General features: G+C 39.6%; 1 protein-coding gene across 4 annotated transcripts in view; it reads right to left on the bottom strand.

Moving 5' to 3' along the window:
- Window positions 1-25,281, bottom strand: part of ARHGAP18 (Rho GTPase activating protein 18) — a 133,993-nt gene that overhangs the window by 5,365 nt on the left and 103,347 nt on the right. For all 4 annotated transcript variants that reach the window (XR_009521926.1, XR_009521927.1, XM_060029979.1 and 1 more), the window contains exons 8-13: window positions 24,304-24,381; window positions 20,504-20,663; window positions 18,038-18,120; window positions 13,516-13,722; window positions 12,329-12,469; window positions 1,395-1,519 (exon numbers count right to left, since the gene is read on the bottom strand). Coding sequence is in view for 2 of the 4 variants with exons in the window: in XM_060029979.1 (XP_059885962.1) it covers window positions 1,395-1,519; window positions 12,329-12,469; window positions 13,516-13,722; window positions 18,038-18,120; window positions 20,504-20,663; window positions 24,304-24,381 (794 nt within the window). In the remaining 2 variants the exon portion in view is untranslated. The remainder of the gene's footprint in view (window positions 1-1,394; window positions 1,520-12,328; window positions 12,470-13,515; window positions 13,723-18,037; window positions 18,121-20,503; window positions 20,664-24,303; window positions 24,382-25,281) is intronic.

Genomic DNA, 25,281 nt, shown 5'->3' with positions numbered 1-25,281 from the left:
CATCCAAGACATTCCAACTGCTCCCAGAACTTAATCCCCCAAAATTCCAACTGGCCCAGGACTTTAATCCCCCCAAAGTCCATCTAGTCCCAGACTCTGCACCAATGGCCTCCAGATTCATGAGAGCCTCTAGGCGCTCGAGCCAGTATGGAGAGGGGTTAAAGGACCGCCTTGGGGGACAGAAACCACAGATTTAGAACTCAGCTCTACTCCACCACCTATGTAACGCATGACCTTGCAAAGTCTTGGTTTTCTTATCAGTATAACAGAAGTAAGATAATACTTCCTTCTGAGCATGGTTGAAAGGGAAGTTTATGCTGGCTTACTGAAAGCCCAGAATTAGCACTAAGACACTCTTTTATTTCATCACCATCTGTTAACTGCACGGGCTCATCTCTTCTCCCAATTTACAAACCCTGAGGGAAGACAGTTTAAAGTATTTTTTATAACCCTTCCAACATCTAGCAGAGAGCCGTAGACAGAGCAGACACGTATTAAATACATGTGGTTCTGTATTAAAATTGGAGAAGTTCTGGCAGAAAAGTTGAATGTTAGACTGAGGAGATGAAATTCTATGGGAGACAGAGTAGACAGAAGTTAAGAGGCCAACGTCCCTGATGTCCCTGTCTTTAAAAGAAAAAAAAAATTAGATTTGTTTATTTCAATGAGTGGAAATGAGCGGGGGAAGCATTAAAATATAATTTTAGCTAAAAATAAGAATTTGAACACTGAAATGCCTATACCCTGTTCGAACCCCTAAAATTCAAGAAAAGATATCGCAAAATGTCTCTGCAAGTGTACATGGGAGGGATGCCAATGACCTTCAGAGGACTACTCCTGTCCCACCAGCTGCACACAGAGGGGAAGGCTTGGTCGTTCCTACTGAGGATAGCATGCTTTGTCCTACTGACTTCAGAGCTCCAGGGACCGGCTGTCCCCTCTCAAGTCTTTATACCTTCTGTTTTAAAATTTAAGCATTTCTTTGTATTCATTATATCTCCTAGAAGAAGTTGTACCTTTTGTTTTTTTTAATCCCACTGTATCCTAATTAGTGATTTTCCTAACAGCCTACACACAGTAATTAACCTCCAATCACCATATTCTGGAGAGACTATTGAGTGGCGTCATGGACCAAGCCCACAGCGGGCACAGTGAAGGAGTGCGCAGACCTCCTGTTCGAAACAGGCTCCACTTGAACACAAACTACACCCAATGAACTCAACTCATTCCAACAGTCTAATTGTTAAGTCTGCTTTTGTTTTCTGCCAGGAAGACAACATTAATAAGCCCTCACACCAGCCATAGTTTAAAAAGAAAAAAAAAAAAAAGAGGGGACGGAAAGAGAGAGCAAGTGAATTATACCATGGAATAATTAAAACGAAACAGGCCTCTACCTTTCTTGGCTGAGAAACCTGGCAAGTACATCACTGGCTCTGAGTTCTTCAGTTAGCTGTATTGCCATGGAAACTTTCGAAAGATGGGGAGCTTGCACTCGAATCACTCCCTGAGGAACGTCAGCCTGCAAAGCAATAATGACACTGGAACAAAGCTGGCAGCAGCTGGAACATGTAACTCTGTACAATGCATTATACGGTAAGTGTGCTTAACTACTATGCATTTTACTTCACTACATAAAAACCTTAACTACTACATAATGTAATTTGCTAAATTACATCAAACCTCAAATATCCTCTTAATGGTGATAGGAGAACTTCATAATGCCTGTGCAGTAATGCTTAATTATTCTTAAAGATGTAAAGAATGACAGCAATAACCATTACTGCCATATTAAGTGCTGATTTCTGAGTGTTATCTACTAGAGGGTGCTTCTTCATGTAGCAATTTATGAAATTGAATCAGAAAGAAGTTACTTTGCATGCTATTGCAATGTAAGCGTTTTAAAAAACATTTCTGCGCATCCACAAAATTTCACAAAAATTTTTGTCCCTGAGAGTATTAAAATAAATGAAACATACTTTTCTAATACATTTGTATTGTGTCTGCTCCTCACGTGGCTGACGAGCACACACTGCGACCGCATACTTTGAACTTGACCCATTCTAAATCCTTTGCCCACAGACGTTAAGAACATTTTATGTATTTGGAAGGTTATCAGAGAAAGATTTTGAGGATTGTAATATCAAAATATCAACGATGGCATTCAAAATATTAGGCTTAATTAAGTCTGAACGGCTCTGCTAAAATAAATACTAATTTATTATTTATAACCATATGTTCTTGAACAGATCTTAGACCAAACAGCACGCACAAATTATGTTTAAACATAATGCTTTAAACACTACAAACACCCTGTTTAATTCAACCAAAATTGACTAAACATCTACTGAGTACCAGGCATTGTGCTAAGTCTACTTACCTAGTAAATAAATAAGACACAAGTCTTTCCTGCACAATATTATTTTTGTACTCATAATATCATTTTTAAATGTATATGGTCTTGTATTTTTTTTAAACAAAGTATAAATATATCACAGATGGAATTAACGTGATTCTTTGCAACGTTTAACAAAAATAAGATGATTTTTAGATCAGGCTGCATAAAAATGCAGGTGCCCCCAAAAGATATGACTGCTTCTCAGTAACATCTGAGATGTAGTGCAGGAATAACAAAGAAAAGCAATACTGCATAGGACCATCAAGGGACAAAAGGGGCTTCCCTGGTGGCGCAGTGGTTGAGAATCCGCCTGCCGATGCAGGGAACACGGGTTCGTGCCCCGGTCCGGGAAGATCCCACATGCCGCAGAGCGGCTGGGCCGGCGAGCCATGGCCGCTGAGCCTGCGTGCCCGGAACGACAATGGCTTCGTTCCCTGAAGGCTACAAACACACGCTCAACCTGTAGAGACAGGCTGTGCCCTCACCTGACCACTCGGTGAAGCCCCAAAGGGTGCATTCTCTCCAAGCCAGTCAAAGACAAAGCATGTGGTACTGCCCGCTCACCATTCTGCTAGACTAGATGAGGGACTGCATTCCTAGCAGCCTTGTATGACTCCTCTCCCTGGGGATACTGAGCTCAAGCCCTAAAGGACGTCCTGATCCCAACCTGTGCCCAGACCCCTCAATTCCTGCTCTCTCTCTCCCATCCAGCCTGGACCCCTGGCTTGGTTTGTTGGCTTCCCATTTCTGGGGCTTGTAGTTTGGCCTGATACCTTACCTAGTCTCTGACCTCCAGCTCACCTCTAGTTTACAGGTCTAATTTGCCTTTTCCCTTGATTCTAAGACAGATTTTATTTTCATCTGTAGCATTTTGGAAAATGAGCTGCTTCTTACAATGGATGGGGCATTTCACGTGGTAGTGTTGTTACCTTTTTCCAAAGCAGTTATTCAATCAATGAAGTATCTTATAACTCAGGGATTACGCTACATGCACTTCTCCCTTGGGGTTCATCTCTAGCTTATATCCTGCTGTGGCCATTCTGCCTGCTGTCCTGGCCTCAACTGTTTCCTCATAGGAGGTGAAAAACAATAAGCTGGGCCTGACAACTCGAACGGTGGAGCGAAAATTGTAATAGCAACAGTTGAAGCACTGAGTCTGTATTGATAAGATCCAATCCACCTTGCCTACTCAGGGAAACAAGTACCAGTATTTTGGATTCTGTTAGTCTATTGTTATAACTATACTATAGGAGGGTCCTAAACAGCAGGTTGGGGTTTGCAGATCGACATCTACTTTATGCTGATTTAAACGTTAGGAAATTCTGCTCAAGTCATAGTGCCAAATATCCTTACATAGAGGCTTTCTTTGGTGAAAGTAATAGCAGCAAAAACTGTTTCCATAATTACATCTTATACAACCCTAGAATATCAAAAACGGCAGGCAAACGTATGCTGACATTTAAAGTGAAGTAAGTTGATATGATTAAGTTTTTATATATAGAAGGTCTACAATAAATGAGTTATACAAGCAAAATGATCCAGAAAAATAATATGTTGCTGTAAAGAGTTCAGGAATATAACAACCTTCCTCTGCTCCCTGCCTCCCCCACTATTCCTTGTGGCATATTGCATTCTTTGGATAAAAAAAGGACAGTCAAAATTCACTACAAACACCATGCTTTCCTATCTTGACGTATGTTCTCCTCCCCTTCTGAAATATCCCCTGCTACCTATCCATTTTTCAAGGCCCAGCTCACACACCTCAAACCGCATGAAACACTCCGTGGAGGGTTTCTGACTCCATAGAATCAAGAGGAATTTCCTCTTTCCACTGAATCTCTTTTATGATGGAGATTCTAATATATGACACCTGTATTCTAGTTACATGCCACATATCTGAGTGACATCTGTAGCCATCTGTCAATGTTTACTGATTACGTGAGTCACTCAAAAATATTTCTCACTGGGGACTTCCCTGGCGGTCCAGTGGTTAAGACTCTGCACTCCCAATGCCAGGGGCATGGGTTCAATCCCAGGCTGGGGAACTAGATCCCGCATGCTGCAGAGCACGGCCAAAAAAAAAAAAAAAAATATATATATATATATATATATATATATATACACATACATATATATATACATATAATTTCTCTCTAAAAATGGTATGCTAATAAAAGTAAAATTTCTCCAGAATAAAATAAACTATACCAATGAGTATTTTCCTTAATAGCAGAAAATAGTCTTAGGAATATTGTCTGAAAGAAACAAGTTAAGTTGCTTCTATCTACCACATGGTACTACTACTCCCCTTGCTACTGGGAAAAGACAGGGAGGGAAAGAGAACAGAAGAAAGGAATTAAAGATGCTACAAGGGATAATTCAGTCATTTGGTCCTGCAGAGAGTAACCAACATCAGCATGCACCTGCTTGGGGATGCAGCCACTTCTCCCCCAAGGCATCTCATGAACAACTAAAGACCCCTAACAATATGACCATGGCCTATACTTTCTAAATGAGGTCAGGGATCATACTTTGGAGAGTATGGCCATAATTTCTTATAAAACCTAACACTGAAATCAGGGTGGTGTCAGGGGTTGTACCCAAGAGCACCACATCTGACACAGGAATCCAGCGTCTCTCTGATTGTTAGTTTAGAAGGAAGAGGCCCAGGTACCAGCTTCTGAGGGCACTTGAGAGTTCTCATGCGTATGTGAAAAGTCAGGTAATTGCTGTATTTTGGCTTTTGCCAGCATATGGGGAGTGGCGTGTGTACAGGTTTCTTATGGCTATGAAATTAAACATTTCCCACACCCTTCCCCTCGGTGCACGTGTATGTGTGTGTGTTTGTGTGTGAGAAACAGTAACAATTCTCAGAGTGTTTATTTCTGTGGTAATACATCCCATCTAAATTCTCACAACAATAAAAAGATTAACAGCCTGACTCAACTTGAATCTACCCTGCCTTTTGCTGTTGGAGGAGAAATTAGTTTAACTGGTAACGTGCAATGGTTAAAGATGAAGTGTTTAGAAGTTGTTTCTGGAAAGTTTTCCCTGGATTTCTTGACAAGGGTGGCCAAATGATATTTACTAAAGATGATAAACAGTAAATGATGTCAAAGCCCTCATTTAAATAGTGTATGACGACTACCATTAAGCTCCAGGATCATGGTGTATCGAATACTAAAGCTATTAGTATGCTAATTACACTGAGCTGCCAGGCTTTGAATAGACGCAACATGCCTGATCATTAAGCCAAACCGTCTGTTCTTAGCTTGAGCCGTAAAAATAACTAAGTCTGTGAGTAGTATAATCTTTGTAACCTTCCTATTTCACTTTTTTTTTTTTTTTTTTTTTTTTTGCCTTAACAGCTGTGACTCTGTCCCTTACTTTTAAATTTCTTTGGTGTGCTTGGGAGCTGAAGTTTTATGATGTACAGCAGGACTGGAGAAGAGCAGTATCTGACTAACATGCCATTAAAAATTAGTCACAAAGGATTTTACAACTTACAAAATGTTAGTTAATTTCTTATGCATGCAAAGACTGTTAAAATAGAGAAAATGATCTCATACGGCCCTCACATGTTTTACACATTGAACGAAAGTATATTTTTAAAAATAGGATTTTAGTTCTTACTATCCGGTAAAATAAACAATGATTTTAGTATTTTCTCAAAAGGTGTAGATAAATACTGTGTTGCTCATATTTTTACCCTCTAGAGGCCATAAATTTAATGTCAGACCCTCAGGAGAAATGTTAATTTCTTCTTTTAAATTAAAAGCTAATTTAAATGTAAAGCTGACATTTTTTAATACTACAGAAAAAACCTTTTACGTTCAAAAGGGCAAATTGGACATATAACTTTCTCAAATAAAGGCCAGATATAACACACATTTTAGAAAATTTAACAAGGACATTTTAGCAGGGTATCTTAAACTAAAATGGCATATTCCTCACTTGGAGGTGGAGATACAGAAGTCGTTTTCTGTTGTCTTGAACTGTCTGCTCTGACTATAACTGGCCTTTTGTTATCCAAATGCTTAAACTTTTATCCAACTTACAGATTCAGAGAACATTAAAGAAGGGCCTGAAGTAACTTCCAAAATTAATAATCACTTAATTGATAATGAAATAAGTTGTGATATTTTTCTCTTTTAATATGGTATTTAAGTACTATAAAAAAATCAGAGAATGTCTGAAAAAGAAACAAGATTTTGTGCTTGATATTGTAATTTGATTTTCCACATGAGTCCCCAACTAGATCCAGACACTGTTTCCAGACCTAAAGCAGATGCTTGAAACTGTACCTGCGACAATGCTCTGGGTCAGAGCTGTTAAGTGAAACCAGAGATGGAATTCTAAACAGAGCTGTGACTAGACACACAACTTCGGCCACAAACGACCCAGAGTCTACACCGCACTGCTGCCAACTCCAGGATTCTTCTGGAGAATGGCAGAAGATGAGAGAAACAGATTTCTTTTCCATGTCCAAAACCCTAAAAACGTTACCAGATCATTTTGGAACTCTTAGAGAGTCTCGTAAGCTCTCTAAAGCTCAAGCTCTCGACTGTGAATTAAGGGTGTGACCAGCAGATCATCCTGAGTTAACACTGAAGCTCACCTTAGGAAGAGAGAACTTTTGTTCCCTCTACAATGAGGGCAGATGTGGTGAGCAGCCTGGCTTATTTCACGGAATCTCACAGAGCCCCACTTTGTGCTCACGCTCTCTCATAAATGTACAGCTTCCTTTTACTTTCAGAGGTAAGCTTAAATGACAGAAGAAAACTCACCCAGATCTAAGTCCACAGTGGACTTGAAACCTGCATGATTCAGCAATTCATAACCAGATGCTCATCAAAGCTGCCCTAGAGCCTTTTTAGACAGGGATGCAGTCTGAGGTAATTACGGGTGAAATGATGAAAGGTCTGTGATTTCCTTAAATATACTAAAAGGAAAAAAGGTGTGGAAGACAAGATGAAACAGGATTAAAAAAATATGGGTGATTGCTGGTGATGGGTTTATGGAGGTTCATATACTATTCTATCTTTGTGTATGTTAGAAAACTTCCATAATAAAATTAAATATATGTGCACACAAACACATATACAGCAGATGGGGGGAAATTACCCTGACCGTTTTTATACAATACACATGTGCAGGTACTGCTCTGGGAGATTCTGATTCAGTGGGTCTGGGAAGCAGCACAGGCATGGTTTTTTGCTTTTTGTTTTTTAAAATAATACCACAGAAGCCCCTACTGTATACTTCTGGTTAAACACCATTAATCTGGTCTTACTCTCATTTTATAGAAGAAACTGAGACCCCGAGAGAGAAAATGATTTGCCATTAATGTCTCGTTAATGGCAAAGCTAGGGCTCTATCAAGCCAAATGACTCCTGGTGTTTGATGTTGTGTGTGTGGTGTGTGTGGTGTGTGTGTGTGTGAGATATCATTCCCAACTACAAGTTGAAGGCTATCAGAAAATGGTTATTTTCAAACAGTCTACAATTATGTTATTTTTCACTAAGTGTTTCCTCTTGCTGTAATTAATAGATGTCTCATTAGTACTTAAGAAATTCACACTTGTACCAAATAATTAATATGCTGCAGTCATTATAAACATTGGTCTTGTTAAGTAGATTGTGTCCCTTACAACCTGATTCAAACTATTAATTTACCTAGTCAAGCATGTCTTAATAACATGAATGCCCAATTATATATAGTTAACATTAATAGCATTACAGAGGGCTTTAAAAAAATATTGCCTTGATGGATTCTCATGATCTATAATCTCTTGTCTTTCACATTTCAATCCCTAGAAAGCATGGTTTCTTCCATCAATAGTCACAGACAATGCTTTGGAGAAAGTCACAACTAACCTTTCAAATGCAAAATCTAGAGGACCTCTTATCCAAGGCTAACCTTACTCAACCTCTCTGTAGCATTTGGTACTACTGATCAAGCTCCATTACTTTATTCTTCCCCCAGGGGGCTAAGACACTACAGTCTTCAACTTTCTCTTACTTCCTATTATTTCTTGCCCTCTTCTACCAGTTCCGTTTCCATGGCCCACTACTTAAATAGTGGGGTTTTTGCCTTTTTGATTTCTTACCCCATATATCCACTTGTGTAACAGGAACCAGTCTGTGCCTTCAACTACAATCTCTATGTTGGTCCCAAATGCACACCTCCAGCTCTGGCCACCCTCTGAGCTTCAGGCCCACATAGCCAACTTTCACAAAGGCATGTCAACCCCAAATGCCAAAAACTGACTATCTCATCAAAGTCTGTTCCTTTTGTTGGATGTTTTATCTTGCTGATAAAATCACCCAAAGTAAAATCAGCAAGTCATTCTAGATTCCTTCTTCTTGCACATTCCTTACATCTAATCAGTTTCACCATCTCACTGATATGGGTCTTACTGGCTCACATTCAACACTTCTTTCCATTCCCATTGCTGGGCCTTAGCTCAACCCAGAACTGTTTTTAAAGCTATATATTAAACATATCTAATAATGGCAGTAATACATGTTCAATTTTATTACTATACATAAGCCCAGGATTTGGAGATGGAGTTTTTCTGTGCTCTATGGGGAAAGAGAGGATAACAGTAGAGAGACCTGGATTTAAAGTCATATAGACTTGGTTTCAAATTACAGCTCCACCACTTCCTATCTAGATAACCTTAAGTAAGTTACTCAACATTGCTGAGCCTCACTTTCCTGATCTGTTTAAAAAAAAAAAAAAAAAGAGAGAGACTATTTTAATAATAAACTCCAACTAAACTACTATGAATATTAAATAAAATGTTGGTAAAATGTTTAGCAGCATACCTGACCTCTGGTGAGCATTCAAAATAACGATAATTATTACCCCTTACAAATACAGCGATGAACTGTTCACTGATTTGTAACTTCTTCTTTCAACATATTACAAATATCTTCCAATGCCAATATATACACTTGTCCATTTTCATGGTATTTCATTATCTCGATATGCCATAACATATTTAACTAACCACCTCTTTCCCTTTGGATTATTTCTAATTTTGGCCAGTAGACAGAAAATGGCAATGAACTTAAGCAGAACTATTTGCATGCTCGTCTGATTATCCCCCTGAAGGAATTTCTAAGTCCAATGAGGAGCATGGTTTTCAAGATTTTGCCACATGCCAACTGCTCTCCAGAGGGATTCTACCAGTTTATATATTCCCATCAACAATGAAATTAGCTGGCATCTCCTACCAAACCTCCTCTCTCACACTCCTCCAATGTATCCCTCACCTGCCATCGTAACAGCTGTTCTAAAATGCAAATATAATCATGTAACTGCTGGGGCCACAGCTTTCAGCAGTTCCCTGCCACATACAGAAGAGAAGCCTGGCTCCCTGCTGAGCCCCATTCCGGCCTTCCTTCTGCCCCTGCCCCTCCACGTACCTCACTGGCCAGGATGACTGAATTTTCCCTCCAAACACCCTCAGTCCTCCCCACTTAGATATCCAACACACACCTCACACTCAACAGGCCCTAGGTTGAAATTATTATCTTCCCTATCTAAGTGTCAATTCCACACATCAAAGAGTTGTTTAACAAATAAAAAACATGCCAGTTTCATTCAAATGATTTGTGGGGAGAGTCAAGAAACACAAACCAACAGGAAAAATGTGGGGACAGTGTGGGAGGGGATAGTTTATCGAAACATAGATGGCTCACGTTCCACCCAAAGGGAAGAGCTGCTACTTGGATCCAGGCAATTGTTACCCTGCAGGAAACAGGTCCCCTACGGCAAGGGGACATGAGGATGCTCCCACCTCCAAACTGTCAAGTCAAGATGGAAGTCCAGACTTTCATGTTAAATCTTTTCGAGTTAACATTCTGGCAACTGATGGAAGCCTACGTAGAAAACTGATTAGCTGGTGACTCACCACATAAGCATAGTATTTGACATTATCTTCTACTTTCTTTGTTGTCCTGTAATTGTTTCCTGGGTACATTTTTTCTCCCTAAGAAAATGATAGCAGCTTGGAAAAAACCTCTGGCAACTGATGAAACTTTTTCAACCGAAATGACAAGGTACATGACCTCCACTGCGGGCCACCATCACCGATGGTGACCACTCTACCAGGAAGCTCCTCTGCTAGGGAGACTTAATGCCTGACATGTGTTTCTCATGCCTCTGCTCTACTCTCTGGTGGAGCCCCTCTGATGCCCACTTCCTGTCTGATAGCCCAGGGTCCCCAGGTCAGGCTCCATCACACACCTCTAGCACTTCTGAGCCCAACCCTCCTACATCCCTCTCTGGCTCCCTGTAGGGGAGCAGCAGGCCCATCTCCTCGGAAGACCTAACAGGAAGTGGGGCTTCAGCACCAAGGAGGCTCTTAGTAATATTTTGTCAGAATAATCACTGAATTTCTCAGAAGGGATCACCAAAACTCGAAGATTAAGTGCCACCTAATACATGATGAAACTGAGAGTTAAATCCAGGCTTAAATCCCAAGCCTTAAACTGACAATACAGCTTCTAACTAGTCCAGACATAATTCTCAGACCAGCTCTCCTCTATTTAACCCAAAGTACCAACTAAAGAAATCCAAGTTAATGCTATTTTTCTATAAATGACAAAATAATTTAAACGTTCCATCTTCAAAAAAAGTAACATTTTAATTTTTGTCTAAGGACTTATTATTAAAAAGGTACAGCACAAATTTTGTTTTCTTAGATACACACTATTCCTCAGAGTATCACATTATAACGGTCTTAATTAAAAAGACAAGGATATAAAGTCACCTAAGTTAATGTGAATAATCAGGGCTACAAAAGAGGTTCACGTATTCATAATCTTTAGAGGTAATAGAACATTCTCAGTTAAACAAGAATGATATCTCAAAAATCCTTTCTAACCTGTATAGCATTTCTCAAAAAATATAAACACTATGTACAATTCCCACTTACTAAATTTTATGCTTTTAAAGATACTTTGAAATTGACCAAAAACAGTTTAATGCCAGGAGAATGCTATTTTGTAAGAGTGAGAGCTATAAATAAATAAAGGAGAAAAAAAAATTTTGTGTGATTACTGGATCCCTAAGTAGGCCAAAGCAGAAAAATCAAAGGCTGATAATTGCATTTCCACATTATTCCACAAGATGTCAGCATGTAACTGAGGAACTTCTATGGTGGTGGTGGTGGTGGAGGGGTGTCTTCACCATAAATAGAACAATAGAAACCCTTGCATTTCATGATCTTAAGTTAGAGCTTTGGTAACTCACTTCTTCTGAATGTGTTTTCATGTATATTTCATTATTGTAAACCCAGTTCTTACTATACTCTTACAGAAGTTTATGAATACTAAGAGTTAAATATCCCTTTTTTGAAACAGTTTAATTTTCTGCATTCCAACATAACTCTCTCCAAATTCTTAAGTTCCAGTTAAGACACTTTAAGGACTTACTGAAGTCTAGGAAAGATCTCAGGCACTACACCAATATTGACCTATCTGTTTATCTGGGTTAGTTTTTTTCCTCATTTTACAGATGAGAAAATTGAAGGAAAAAAGGTCAATGGTTCACACAAGGGACTGTTTTAATTACTAAACATTACACATTTAGTGGGCAACTGGAATCTCCACAGAGTCCTCTGTGTGTTTATGTGTGGGTGGGGGTGTGCTGAGACAATCCTGTCTTGTTATCTTCCTTTGTTCCTTAACAACAGCTCACATGCTGAGTCACCAAGACCTGTGCAACTATCCGTATTCATCATTAGTACTAATAGGAGCATAGCTACCATTATTGACGCCTTTAACTTATATATAGTACCAGAGCCTACTAAGTGTATAGAAATTCATCCTACAAAAACATTCAAAACTCTTTGTTGTATATAAGATATTAAAAACAGTACTGCAATCTGTATAACTACGTATATCTTCAAGTTTTTCTTACATCATTTGCACTCTTATCTTGCTTTTCATATTTTTCCCGGTCATAAGCCATTTTCTTCAGCAATTTCTTCATGGCTTTTTTATCTTTTCTATGATTTTCAGTGTTTTGTTTCCTCACTTGGTTGACAATAAACTTGGGAATCTATGGAGAAATGAAATTAAGTTTGGGGAGGAAAAAGAAGTAGTACCATTTTAAACTATAGAAATAATTATCTTTATTTCTTATATTTGGAGAGAAGTAAAGACTGTCTATTTGATAAGACTATGCCAGTCATTAAATCTGTGGGAAAAAAATTCATCATATTACCTACCATGTGTACAGAGCATCCAGGTGATAATTACCACCCACTGTGTAAGGTTCAAAAAGAAGCTTAGGGACTTCCCTGGTGCAGTGGTTAAGAATCCGCCTGCAAATGCAGGGAACACAGGTTCGAGCCCTGGTCCGGGAAGATATCACATGCCACAGAGCAGCTAAGCCCGTGCACCACCGCTACTGAGCCTGCACCCTAGAGCCAACGAGCCACAACTAGGGAGACTGCGTGCTGCAGCTACTAAAGCCCGTGCACCTAGAGCCCGTGCTCTGCAACAAGAGAAGCCTGTGCACCACAATGAAGAGTAGCCCCTGCTCGCCACAACTAGAGAAAGCCCGCACACAGCAACGAAGACCCAACGCAGCCAAACTATTAATTAATTGATTAATTTTAAAAAAGAGGTTTGGTGAAGTTCAAGGACATAGTGACCATCTTCTACGCCAGGACTGGAGACTGCCTGAGGTGATGGGCATTAGGCACCACGAACTCAGCAGTTGGTCCCTTTAGCAGCCACCTATCTACAACCTAGCCTCCAACTAACCTATACCCTTCTAATAACCAGCTAGCCTCTCCTGTCAAAAGAGAAAGAAAAACTCACCAATAAACAAGAGCTGACAGGTACCTAGCAATAATCCAGGAAAAAATAATCCTCAGAGATTCCATTAGCAAAAATAAAATATTTTAGAAGTTACCAAACTGAAACACTTAATCATGTAGGCATTTTAAAAACTGAGACTTTTAAAAGTAGGCATCAATTTCTTTAACAGCATTTGAAATCACCTATATTGGTTACCTTTTTATAGAGACTATAACAATAAAAAGACTTCAGAATCTAGATATCATCGCTCATTAACAGAACTTGAAAATATATACTTACTGTCCACAGAAGTTTTTGATACTTAATCAATAAGTGCATGATATTAGCTATCCCAGCTGCCATTACAAATTCTCGCTGTTCACTGGACTTCAAACCCAATGTATGATACATGAAGAGATTCGGGGCCATGACCATTGCTACATTCATGACCGTCATCTTATTTTTCTCTTTATTGTCCACGACTCTTTGGAGAAATTCAAGCAGGGCCTGAAACAGAAATAACGCTTTGAGACCTGTGTTACACATGAAGATAAGAGATTAAGGCACTGCAGGGATTTTTGTTTATTAAAAAACATAATAAGTTGTGCATAACCACAGTCAGCCAGCCACATCCAGTGGGCCTTGTCCTCAAAGCTGCTCCATTGCTTAACACACCCGGAGCTGGTGCTGTGTTTCCGCTGTGGACTATGGCCCTGGGGAATGAGGCAAGAGGACACACATCTGAGCTGGGCAGTGGGAAGAGGGATGGAGAAGCGTCAGACCGCCTGCCTATCAAAGCCATGGAGCACTGAAAAATAGTTCAAAATATCAAACAAGTATTCACTTGCTGCAGGAAATGCTGTACTTTTATCTCTAAATATTAAAAAAAAAATCCATTAAAAAGGCTCATTCAATCTCAGTTGCGTTTGTTTTAAGGGACTCAATAGCTGGCTGGACTTGAAATCCAAAAAGAATGGAGACTGGGATGGGGAGAAGGGGAAATAGAGACAAAGAGAAGATAATTTTTTTCAAAAAAATGAATGGACGAAAAGAAGCTTTTCACCAGAACAGGCTAGTTTATGCTCAGTTTGAGGCCCCCCACTTCCCACCTCCATGGACAACACTTATGTGTCCTCTGAGCGCCCCTCCACAAAAGCCACGGCAGCTTAGATCGCCCTCCTTCTGCTAGGGCATAAAGCTTTAAGTTCTTCTTTTGCTTTCTTTCTTGAATCAATTTTGGTCCGAAACATTAACAACAATAACTGCACAGATATTCAATGATCTCTACAGGCGAGGCATTGTTTTAAGAACTTCATAGAGATCACCTCACTTAATCCTGATTGGAAATAGATGCCGTAATTGATCCCCATCATACAGATGAGAAAACAGCGTCTAAGAGAATGGATGGAACTTACCAGAGGTCACAGAGCAAGCACATGGTGGAGAAGGAATTTAATTGCCTGTCTATCTGGCTTTGTTTCTGAACTCTTAACTATTAAAAGAAGCATGTTATCATACTTAGCCTAAAACTCCTACCTGAAAAAGTTCAAACAAACTATGCCAAAATGGAAAAACAAAACGAAAACAAAAAAACTGTGTTCATCTCTCACAGGATTTCAGGGGAAAAAATATTCCTATAAGCTCTAACAAGTTGATCTTGAGTCCAGTTTAGCTACTATATAGACCCTCAAAGTTTGAAACAAACTAAAGGCATAGCCTATTTAACAATGAGATTTATGTATCTAATTTCTGGTCCAGTGCTCACAAAGTTAAACTGTAATCCAAGCATAAGGTTATATAGAAACAACACCTTCTCAAATGAGGACAAAAGATTAATTGGTAAGGTTTGGAAAAAATATTTAATTTTATTCCAGAGACCAGAATAATTATTCAGGGACCAGTGTATCTCTTTCTTTACAAGCATAAATTGCAGAGATTAGGTAATAAACCACTTAAGTGTGGGGTACATAATACAATAAAGTTATTCAAAATATTACTATCAGGATATTAGAATATGTGTGTATATGTAGATATGAAACTAATAAAATGTTAACCTAGCCTTTGCTGAAAGAACTTCATCTTTGGATATATTGTCTCTTCATCTGATCTATAAGCACTGTCCTTTCTTAAAAGTATCTATCACCAGGACTTCCCTGGTGGTCCACTGGTTAAGACTCTGTGCTTCCAATGCAGGGGGCACGGGTTTGATCCCTGGTCAGGGAACTAAGATCCCACGTGCCACAAAGTGTGGCCAAAAAAAAAAAAATGTATCTATCACCAGTCTGGTGTTATATAAGTATCACTGGACCCACTCTCTGAAAACTCAGTTTGAGTCTTAGCACAGTTACTTATTAGCTATGTGTGATCTTGGGATAAACCTTTTGGCATCCCTGTTCTTTAAAGTCTTCTCATTCATAAAATGTGTACTTTTTAAAATTTTAAAGTAGTTTTAATTTAATGGGAATTTTAATGGGAATACTAATCTCCTAGCCTGCCAGGATTAAGCAAGAAAATGTATACAATGAACTTCCTAAAACTACAAAAAGGATAAACACATGCCAATAATTATATTAACATGAATTCCCCACTGATATCTTAACATTAGTCTTTGTTATTCCTCCAAGTCAAAGGATAGGTATGATCATTGGTCCAAATGCACGATAACCCAAGGTTAAAAAAAAATCTTGGTGAAGCAACTTGCCTAAAGACACCTGTTGCTCTAGACTTAAACCAGGACATGGGATTTAACATGGTCCCTCCAAACCCTTAGATATGCTGTAGAAATAGTCTACACAAGTCATGCACATGATCCCATCCCTCCAAATGGCAACGGAAAAAGTGGCAACAGGACTGGGAAAATTGAGGAAGTTCACATTAAGCTTCCTGAAATTACCTTGTGATGAAGTTTCCCTTCTCTTTTAGAGAACTAAATTTAGATGGTTTATTCTCTTATATATGGTATACTTGTTTTGGTGCTTCTGTTATTAGAAATCCTGTTTGAAACCTTCATCAGAGCTGGCTAATTAAGCTACTAAAGCTTAAGTAAATTAGTAAAATTACTTGTTTGGCATTTTCCAATTTTTTATCCCAAGAAAGTATTTTCCACCTTATTTATACAATTGTGCTCCCAGTAACCTTATATGCTAAAATTAAAACTACTTTAAAATTTTAAAAAGTACACTTTTAAACAGATTTTGTCTTAAAAGAATGTGCCTGGGACTTTAAAGGCAAAATCCAAGAACGAGTTCTAGAACCTCGCCCAACAGTAACCATATCGAAATAAGCGTTTCCTCCCACAATTATTTGAACTCATCTGAATGCAGGCATATTTTAAGTAAATCATGTCTTTCAATTTCTACCTTATATTGATCATTCACAGGGCCATCGCACAGACAGGCACCTTTATGTGAAAAAGAAAAAGATGGATTAAATTCCTCTTTCTAGATAGTTGAGGCCCTGTGTCAAGGGCACGGCTGGCAAGCAGAGAACAGACTGAAAATCGGTCCCCGCTTCATCCTGGGCCAGATGTCCTTATTTCAGCCACAGTCTACACACCCATACCCAGCAGCCCTGGTCACACAATGTTTGAATGCAACCCTTTCTGGAGTTGGCCTCTGTCTCCAAAACCAAACCAAACCAAACATAATCTGCCTTCTCAGTTATTCATTCAGTTAATCAGTGAAGCGAAAGATTATTTTCTGACTTAGTAAAGGGACTAACTAACTCTTTGGAAGTTCTCCTGCAGCAATGCAGTGTTTTTATTCCAGCAATCCTCATCAACTGCTTCAGCCAGAAAAGTTGAGCATTAACATTCATTCCACGGGCATGGAATTCGTTCACCTAGCTTCAGTTCAGGGAGTCTTAATGAAGTACAGAAAGACATTTCCAAGATTTACCAACTGGTGGTTTTGTTTTCTTGACAGGAAATTTTTTGACATGATTTTTTTCGTTTTACATAGAAAGAACCATCGGGGGTAAATGGGCAAGGGTTTCACCCTTACCCGTATAAAAAAAATTTTTTTTAAGGCAACAACAAAACATACGGGAGATGTTCTTTCTAAATTATATTTTGAAAATTTCTTTCTCTTTTATAAAAGTGTATAATTAAACCTTTTCTAACTACTCTATAAATGGTTGCATTAAGGAAAATTAATCAATGTGGAACAATCCACTGATTATTATGAAAGCCTCTGACAATACATAGTAAATGGTATTTAATCATATGAATATCAGACCAAATCACTTTGAAATGATGGTATAAATCAGAAACTCAAGGTAATCCATTAGAGAAATAACTAGAATTTATTTGAGTTGGTCTATCTTTTGGCTAACCAAACATTTCAAAATCATCATTATAACATTTCAAACTCTACTGCTTGGAACTACAAACAAGTGTAACCTTTTTAGGTGGGCTATATTTGATGACCCTTAGGATTTTCTTTTTAAACATTCAATTTTCACCTTACTCGTATATGCTCACCAGATAAAATTTGGAAAATGCAGGAAAATAGAAAGAAGAAAAAAACAAAAGGCACCCATGTTTTTATTAACAAATGAACCTCAATCACCTGTTTTGGTAGAAGAAATGTTATAATTGAAAAAAAAATCAAAAAAACGCCTAATGATACTATTAACATGACTAACCTGGTTAATAAATTAATAAAGAGTTAAAGACTTTCACCATCTGCCCTTAAAAATAGGTCTTTTCCTTATAGACAACTACTAACATCTCCACGATAACATCATTTTGTTTTGCCACAAATAATGAAAAATTGCTCTGTTTAGTTCTGAGGGATATTTAACATAAATGAATCCAGCTGACCTTGAGTGTGTCTCTGTTTGCATCGGGCAGGAGGATGACAAGAAGGTTCAAAGCCTGTAGTTGTTGCTTCTTGGTTGGAAGATCTGCAGACAGATTAAATACATCTGAACGCATGTCTTTACCAAACATTTCTCTTTACTTTCTTTTTCCATTTTGTAAGAAAAAAGTTTTTTGGCATAAACATCACTGTGAAATGTGAGACACAATGCCTGAGCAGCAAGCCTTGTTGGGAGCGTGTCTGGGGGAGATCAGGAGAAGCAGCTGTTGCTATAGAGCTTTCTCTCTCTCAGAATGCTCACTTCCAACTATGAGTGTATGACGGGCAGCCTTATGTTTGCAGACACACAACAGTGCTTTGGAAATAATTTTAACTTCCGCGTGATAATTATTCCCCAGTGTAAAGACATAGGAGATCAGATCTTCTATGATATGGTGTCAGGGTGGACCCGCAACAGTGAAGTTTGTTTGGTATAATGGTGAGTTAACAAATTACGTGGTGTACATGGTAAGAGTCCATCAATTCCAGCAGGAATATGTAAAACAGAGCCTAGAACACAACAGGTGTTCAATAAATGTTTGTGGAATGAACTAGAAGACCATCCAGCAATGGAAGAGTTGAAGAGGTACATTATTTTCATTGATACGTCTTATTTTCAGTAGCCCTTACCCCATTAGGTAATACTCATGGATATCTGCAATTATTCTGGCATTTGTTTTTCAGGTATAAATTTGGTCCTTTGATCCACATCCAAGGAATATACATGCAAAATAGCACAACTTAACCATTAAAAAAAATATTTTAAACAGATGATTTCAGTCATGTTTCCCTAAAAATTCTGAATAAATGCTATGATATGAGATAACCCATGGGAAACATCTCAATAAGACATGCTTTAAGAATAGCCTGGAACATAATGGAATAACATTCAGCCATTTAAAAAAAATGAAATCTTGCCATCTGCAACAACATGGATGAAACTTGAGTGGATTATGCTAAGTGAAATAAGATGGAGAAAGACAAATACCCAATGATCTCACTTATATGTGGAATCTAAAACAAAAACAAAGACAAAAACAGAACAGCTCATAGATACAGAGAACAGATTGGTGGAACAACCTGAATCACCATAGGTAGTGGGGATCGGGGGGAAATGGGTGAAGGGAGTCAAAAGGTACAAACTTCCGGGTTTCCCTGGTGGCGCAGTGGTTGAGAGTCCGCCTGCCGATGCAGGGGACACGGGTTCGTGCCCCGGTCTGGGAAGATCCCACATGCCACGGAGCGGCTGGGTCCATGAGCCATGGCCGCTGAGCCTGCGTGTCCGGAGCCTGTGCTCCGCAATGGGAGAGGCCACAGCAGTGAGAGGCCCGCATACCGCAAAAAAAAAAAAAAAAAAGGTACAAACTTCCAGTTATAAAATAAATAAGTCCTGGGGAAATAATGTACAGCATGGCAACTATAGTTAATAACACTATATTGCATATTTGAAAGTTACTAAGAGTAGATCTTAAAAGTTCTCATCACAAGCAAAAATGTTTCTGTAATTATGTATGGTGACAGATGTTAAGTAGACATATTATGATGATCATTTTGCAATATATACAAATATCGAATCATTACATTGTACATATGAAACTAATATAATATTGTATGTCAATTATACCTCAATAAAAAATAAAAGAATAGCCTGGAACAGTTCTGGATGACACTTTAGTTCAGCCTAATCATTAATAGTGCCTCCCTTTTACTCTCAAAAGTGTTCCAATTTGGAACTTAAAGTATGGTTTGGTCACTAGAATGTGGTGACAGCACTTTTCCTTTTTTGATGGTCTCTCTGACTAAAAGGTATAATTATGACAGTACAAGAACCTCATCAGTTCTCTCTGTTCACTGGAAAGGAATTGAGAACTACTCGAGACATTAATTTGGAGCTTGCCTAAGGCCACAGAATGTAAAGACATGAGAAATTTGTTGCCCCCTGACCAATGAGGCAGCCAAATGATTTGTTCCATGTTTCTGCATGACAATTTCAGAAGTTAATTTTTCAGGAAATAATCACAGACTCTGCCGTATCTCCTTGTGCTTTTATGATAACTGTTAATCCACAGCTTCTCCAGTAAGTGTTGCTTTTAACACTTGGAAAGAAAAATGTATCACAGAGCTTACGGGATTCATTCTATTAAAAAAGAAGTGTGAAGTTTCCAGGTTTTAACATGAAAATATGTATATTGTATTGCTTAAAGGGCATGCAATTAATCCGTACCCAAAGAGAACATTCTGTCATCTATTTACTCAGAGATGTATATTTATAAAAGAAAAGGAAAACATCACGTGGCATTTGAGTACTCGCTGACATCAGTGAGTAAATACGTCTATCCAAATTTATCTTTGCGACGCAAAGTATCACTAAAGCAATTAATATGGATGGCACCAGCACAAGGACTGCTTCAAACAGGGATGGCACTTACTCTGGACAGCCTGAAAGGCTTTGAGATATTCTACACTGAGCAGTGGCTGGGGCAGCTCCCGGATGAAGAGCTTCAGCAGGCTGGCGGCATCATGCTGCTTAACACTTTCCCAATTAAAAGTCCCTTCATAAAACTTTGCTTCCAGTTCTTGGCAAAGATTCTGAAAGGCAGAAGAGAGAGAGAAAAAAAAACTACCAGTAAGTGCATGTGTTTTTTTTTTCCTTCTGAGACTGATATACTTCCCACTTTATAAGAGATTCTACTCTTTTGAAAAGACATTTGAAAATACTAAAGGCCAACACTTCTCTATTACTCAGAAAAATACTCCTCCTCCCACCCCAAGTGTACTTCACCAATGAAAATGATACCTAAGGCCCAAAATTCTGAAACTTTACACATGTTCCTGGACATGCACCAAACCTTAAGCAGTAAAGACTGAATTAAAATATTAGTTAAAACAGCCTTTACATTTGGGGGCTTTACTTAGATACTATAATTTTTCACCAACTTTTTTTTTTTTTTTTTTTGCAGTATGCGGGCCTCTCACTGCTGTGGCCTCTCCCGTTGTGGAGCACAAGCTCCGGACGCGCAAGCTCAGCGGCCATGGCTCACGGGCCCAGCCGCTCCGCGGCATGTGGGATCTTCCCGGACCGGGGCACGAACCCGCGTCCCCTGCATCGGCAGGCGGACTCTCAACCACTGCGCCACCAGGGAAGCCCTTCACCAACTTTTAAAACATCATTAAGAAAACAAGCCTATGTTTTAAATTAGTTAGAAGTACGTTACGTAACAAAATACATAATCAATCTCTGGACCTAAAGCAGAAGGCCACCTCTGATTAGTCACCTCTGGGAAATGGAAAACCAAATTCTATAGCAAATGAGGCATGAAAATACATCAGTATACCTGTCTGAAATGCACAGGCTGTCAGTGACCCAGCCATGCTGCTGCCAGCTGCCAAAAGCAGCTGGAGTCCTTGCAGAATTAGAAATACCTATAGTTCATTTACCTCAGGGACGCTACAAAATTTGCCAAATTATTAATAATAAATCAATTTCGTTTCGTAATTACTACCTTCTATATGCTTTTTCACTGTGGCATAAATCCTATTACGTTAGAAGTCCTTCCAAGTTTCTGTCACTTCCTTCTAATATTTGAAACTGTTCTCCCAAGGAACATTCTTTGTTTTTCCTGTGAGGTAAATTTATTACGCTTTCCCTTCCCAACACAATTCCATCCTCTACCCCAATTACTTTTGTAATTGGTGAAATACAAAAGGTGAACCCAGGGGCTTCCCTGGTGGCACAGTGGTTGAGAGTCCGCCTGCCGATGCAGGGGACACAGGTTCGTGCCCCAGTCTGGGAAGATCCTACATGCCGCGGAGCGGCTGGGCCCGTGAGCCATGGCCGCTGAGCCTGCGCGTCCGGAGCCTGTGCTCCGCAACGGGAGAGGCCACAGCAGTGAGAGGCCCGCGTACCGCAAAAAAAAGAAAGTGAACCCAGAAATTGGGGGTAGGAGAAAGAAAGGTGGAAGGAGAAAGGGATGCAAGAAGGTGCAGGGGGAGGGAGGAAAGGAAGAAAGGAAAGGAGAGAAGGCCTGAAGAAGAGGGAGCAGGGGAAATGGGGAGAGAGAAGGAAGGAGAGGGAAAAGAGGAAAGAGAAGGGAAGGGGAAGGACAGGAGGACAGAGGTGGAGGGGAGAGGGGGAGGGAGGCAGGAGAGTCCAAGAAATGTGGTGGGGAGGGGAGAGGAAAGACAACCCAAAATTTTGCACATTATCTTTAAATTATTTATAACAGACCAGCTGCGGCATCATTCAGTCTGTGACAAGAGGCTGTGTTGAAGAGTTGAGCCAGATGAATCCACTTAATTGACCTTCTAAGAAAGTACATATAGTTGAACTCATCCCTCTGCCAGCTAACTGGTCAAAATGTAAAATCCGCATTATATCCACTCTTGTATGGCAAAGTAAACGTGATTATGACTCTTGTGGGTTGGCCATCACATTCTGCTAATGTGGGCCGTGAACAGTGACCTGAGAGGCGGTATTCTTGCTGAGATGGGTAGTATGAAGTCACGTTACTGGTTTCTGAGGGACTCTTGCTCTGTAAGAGAATGTACTTCTCAACAGAACTCGTCTCCCAATCACACACAATGTCCCTGATGGACTGGTGGTGAAACTGCCGCAGGTATCAGCAAATGAAGTGAGACAGTGGCCACGTATCAAACTTACAAGAGCACCAAAACAGTTTCAGGGACCTCTGTGCACCAGACAGTAGATCCAGGGGACACAAGCTGAATGACATTTGTGAGCAGGGTATATATCAGGTTACTCAAATCCTATTAAACTGAGATCACTATGTAGTAAGAGGCAAGTAGGCTGAAACTGTCCGCCTAAATTGAGGAAGCTTATTGAAATCAGCAGGTGATGCAAACTGTGGAACCTATGAACAGTAATCCAGTCCTGGACGCATCACAGCCACAGTCACAGGCGAGGAGAGTGTACAACCACCAAGAGTCATTTCTTCCCGATCCAGCTCTAAAGATGTCATACACAATATATCTTCAGGAAACCAACAGAGAACATCTCTTCCCCCATCCTATTTTTTCTTGGATTTACAAATTCAGGACGAGGAAATATGGGATGTGGGCAGCAATAAGTGTTACCTTTTTAGAGCTGGAGCTGAATTTGGAGGATAAGGATAAAGGAGGTTGTTAATGACTGCTAACCACAAATTTTCCCTGGATACATTTTCCAGATAGAGCTACAATTCCAAGTATGCGGCCCCTGTACACTGCAAAACCCTGTGGAGGCGTACAAAGTATGCATCATCTGTAGGGTAATTCTACTTGTACCATGCATTCATTGGATACTTTATTCCCTAGCACAGGAGTTGGGGAGCAGAGAAAGGAGGAAGGTACACAGCATCCATGGACAGTGGGAAGGAAATGTCATCTTGAGAGAAAAGAAAGCAGGGGAGGGAGATAGGGGACTCCAACTGGGAAGGCTGGGAATCCCCTTGCCTCTTTCACAAGCCGGACTCAGGCTACCCTTGGACCCAGTGAGCCAAAGAACTGCAGCAGTCAGGAGAGTGGTTTAGACAGTGTCATTTTGCCAGTTCACTAAGACTGATAATGTGGGGGAACTAATGTCAAGTCTCCTACTCTGCTCACCTGGTGGAGTGTATCATCCTGCCCTTAAAAAAAAACAATAACAACAACTCATTTTTTGCTGTTACTCACGCTGACTAAACCTGTCACCAACCCGCTCTTAATATTTTGACTCACCATGCTCTCTTTTCATCAGAAGGACAGAACTACCCTTGTCTTTTTTTTTTTTTTTTTTTTTTTTTGCGGTACACGGGCCTCTCACTGCTGTGGCCTCTCCCGTTGTGGAGCACAGGCTCCGGACGCGCAGGCTCAGCGGCCACAGCTCACGGGCCCAGCCGCTCCGCGGCATGTGGGATCCTCCCAGACCGGGGCACGAACCCGTGTCCCCTGCATCGGCAGGCGGACTCTCAACCACTGCGCCACCAGGGAAGCCCTACCCTTGTCTTTTGCTTGTTTACTTTCGTTCCTATTTTACGTCTGCACAGTAGAGAGATTAAAATCATTTGTCTCTTTATTCATCACAGTAATATTACAGGTAATAGGGTGATTTTGAAAAAAAAAATCAAAAATCAGAAGAGCCTGTAGAAAAACTAAATATAAACTGAATGTTAAGAGGTTTTTGGTCTATTTTGTCTTCTAAAAAAATATAATTAAATAAACAAGTTTTAGATGACTAGAACCAAGAAATTACCTTGATTCGAACAGCAGCTCCAGGTATCCTTAAGAGGCCTTCTGTTTCCAAACCTCCCTCTTCAATGCGAGAAATCAGCTGTGTATAAACAGAAGAACGTTCTGAGTTTGGCATTCTTAACAGGTACAATCCCAAATTTAACATCTATTTCATATATAAATAAAGGAAAACTGATTACAGTGACGTGTAAACTGGATTTCACCAAGTTTTGAATGCTATTGCACTACCACTACCCATCCTTTAAGCCAATGCATCCCAACACTTTAATCGTAATTTAGAAAAAGTTGGGTCCTTTGGAAGAAAAGTGTATAATTTCACACAACAGCTGTGCTATCCCAAACAGACACTGACCCACGTTCATTGCTTCAAAGCAACTAAGACCATGCATTTCTTCTGCTTTTTCAGAAACACATTCTGCCATCAAATAAATCTTATGAAATTCTAGTATTTGCATATTTACATCCCTTTTTTAGTCTGTTCAAAGAAAGAATTATTTATGACATGAAGGAAAAAAATGCTTGCAAATATTCCTTTTTAAGCTTTAAGCTTTTGGTGGTAAACTTAAATTAAAAAAACAGTTCTTGTATAGGGCTTCTAAATCATAGCCAATGCCTGATGAATACATACAGATCTCTCTATCTCCAGAACCCCATTAAAATAACAAAGGTTGTTTGTTTGTTTGTTTTAAAATAAAGCAGAAACACACAAGAAGAGGCAAATGGAGAAATTACAATGACATAACACTGGACGCCAGGAAGATAATAAAAGAAGTGGTCATTTTCTTGGCAGACTTCCAACTGGAATGTGCATTCCCTGGGCAGTACACAAAGGCTTTTTAGGGGGCGCTCTGCTATTTTAAAGAAATAATTTCTTTGTCCTCAGTTTAAATATAGCATTTCCTAGCATCATATAGGTTTTCCCTCCTACCACCCATTCCCCTCCTTTCACAACTGCCTTCTTCAGAAAGACAAACCTACT

The sequence above is a fragment of the Delphinus delphis genome, chromosome 14, assembly GCF_949987515.2.
Source record: "Delphinus delphis chromosome 14, mDelDel1.2, whole genome shotgun sequence".
Lineage (NCBI taxonomy): Eukaryota > Metazoa > Chordata > Mammalia > Artiodactyla > Delphinidae > Delphinus > Delphinus delphis.
The sequence above is the reverse complement of the archived record's forward strand: the minus strand, read 5'-3'. Positions and strand labels throughout refer to the sequence as shown.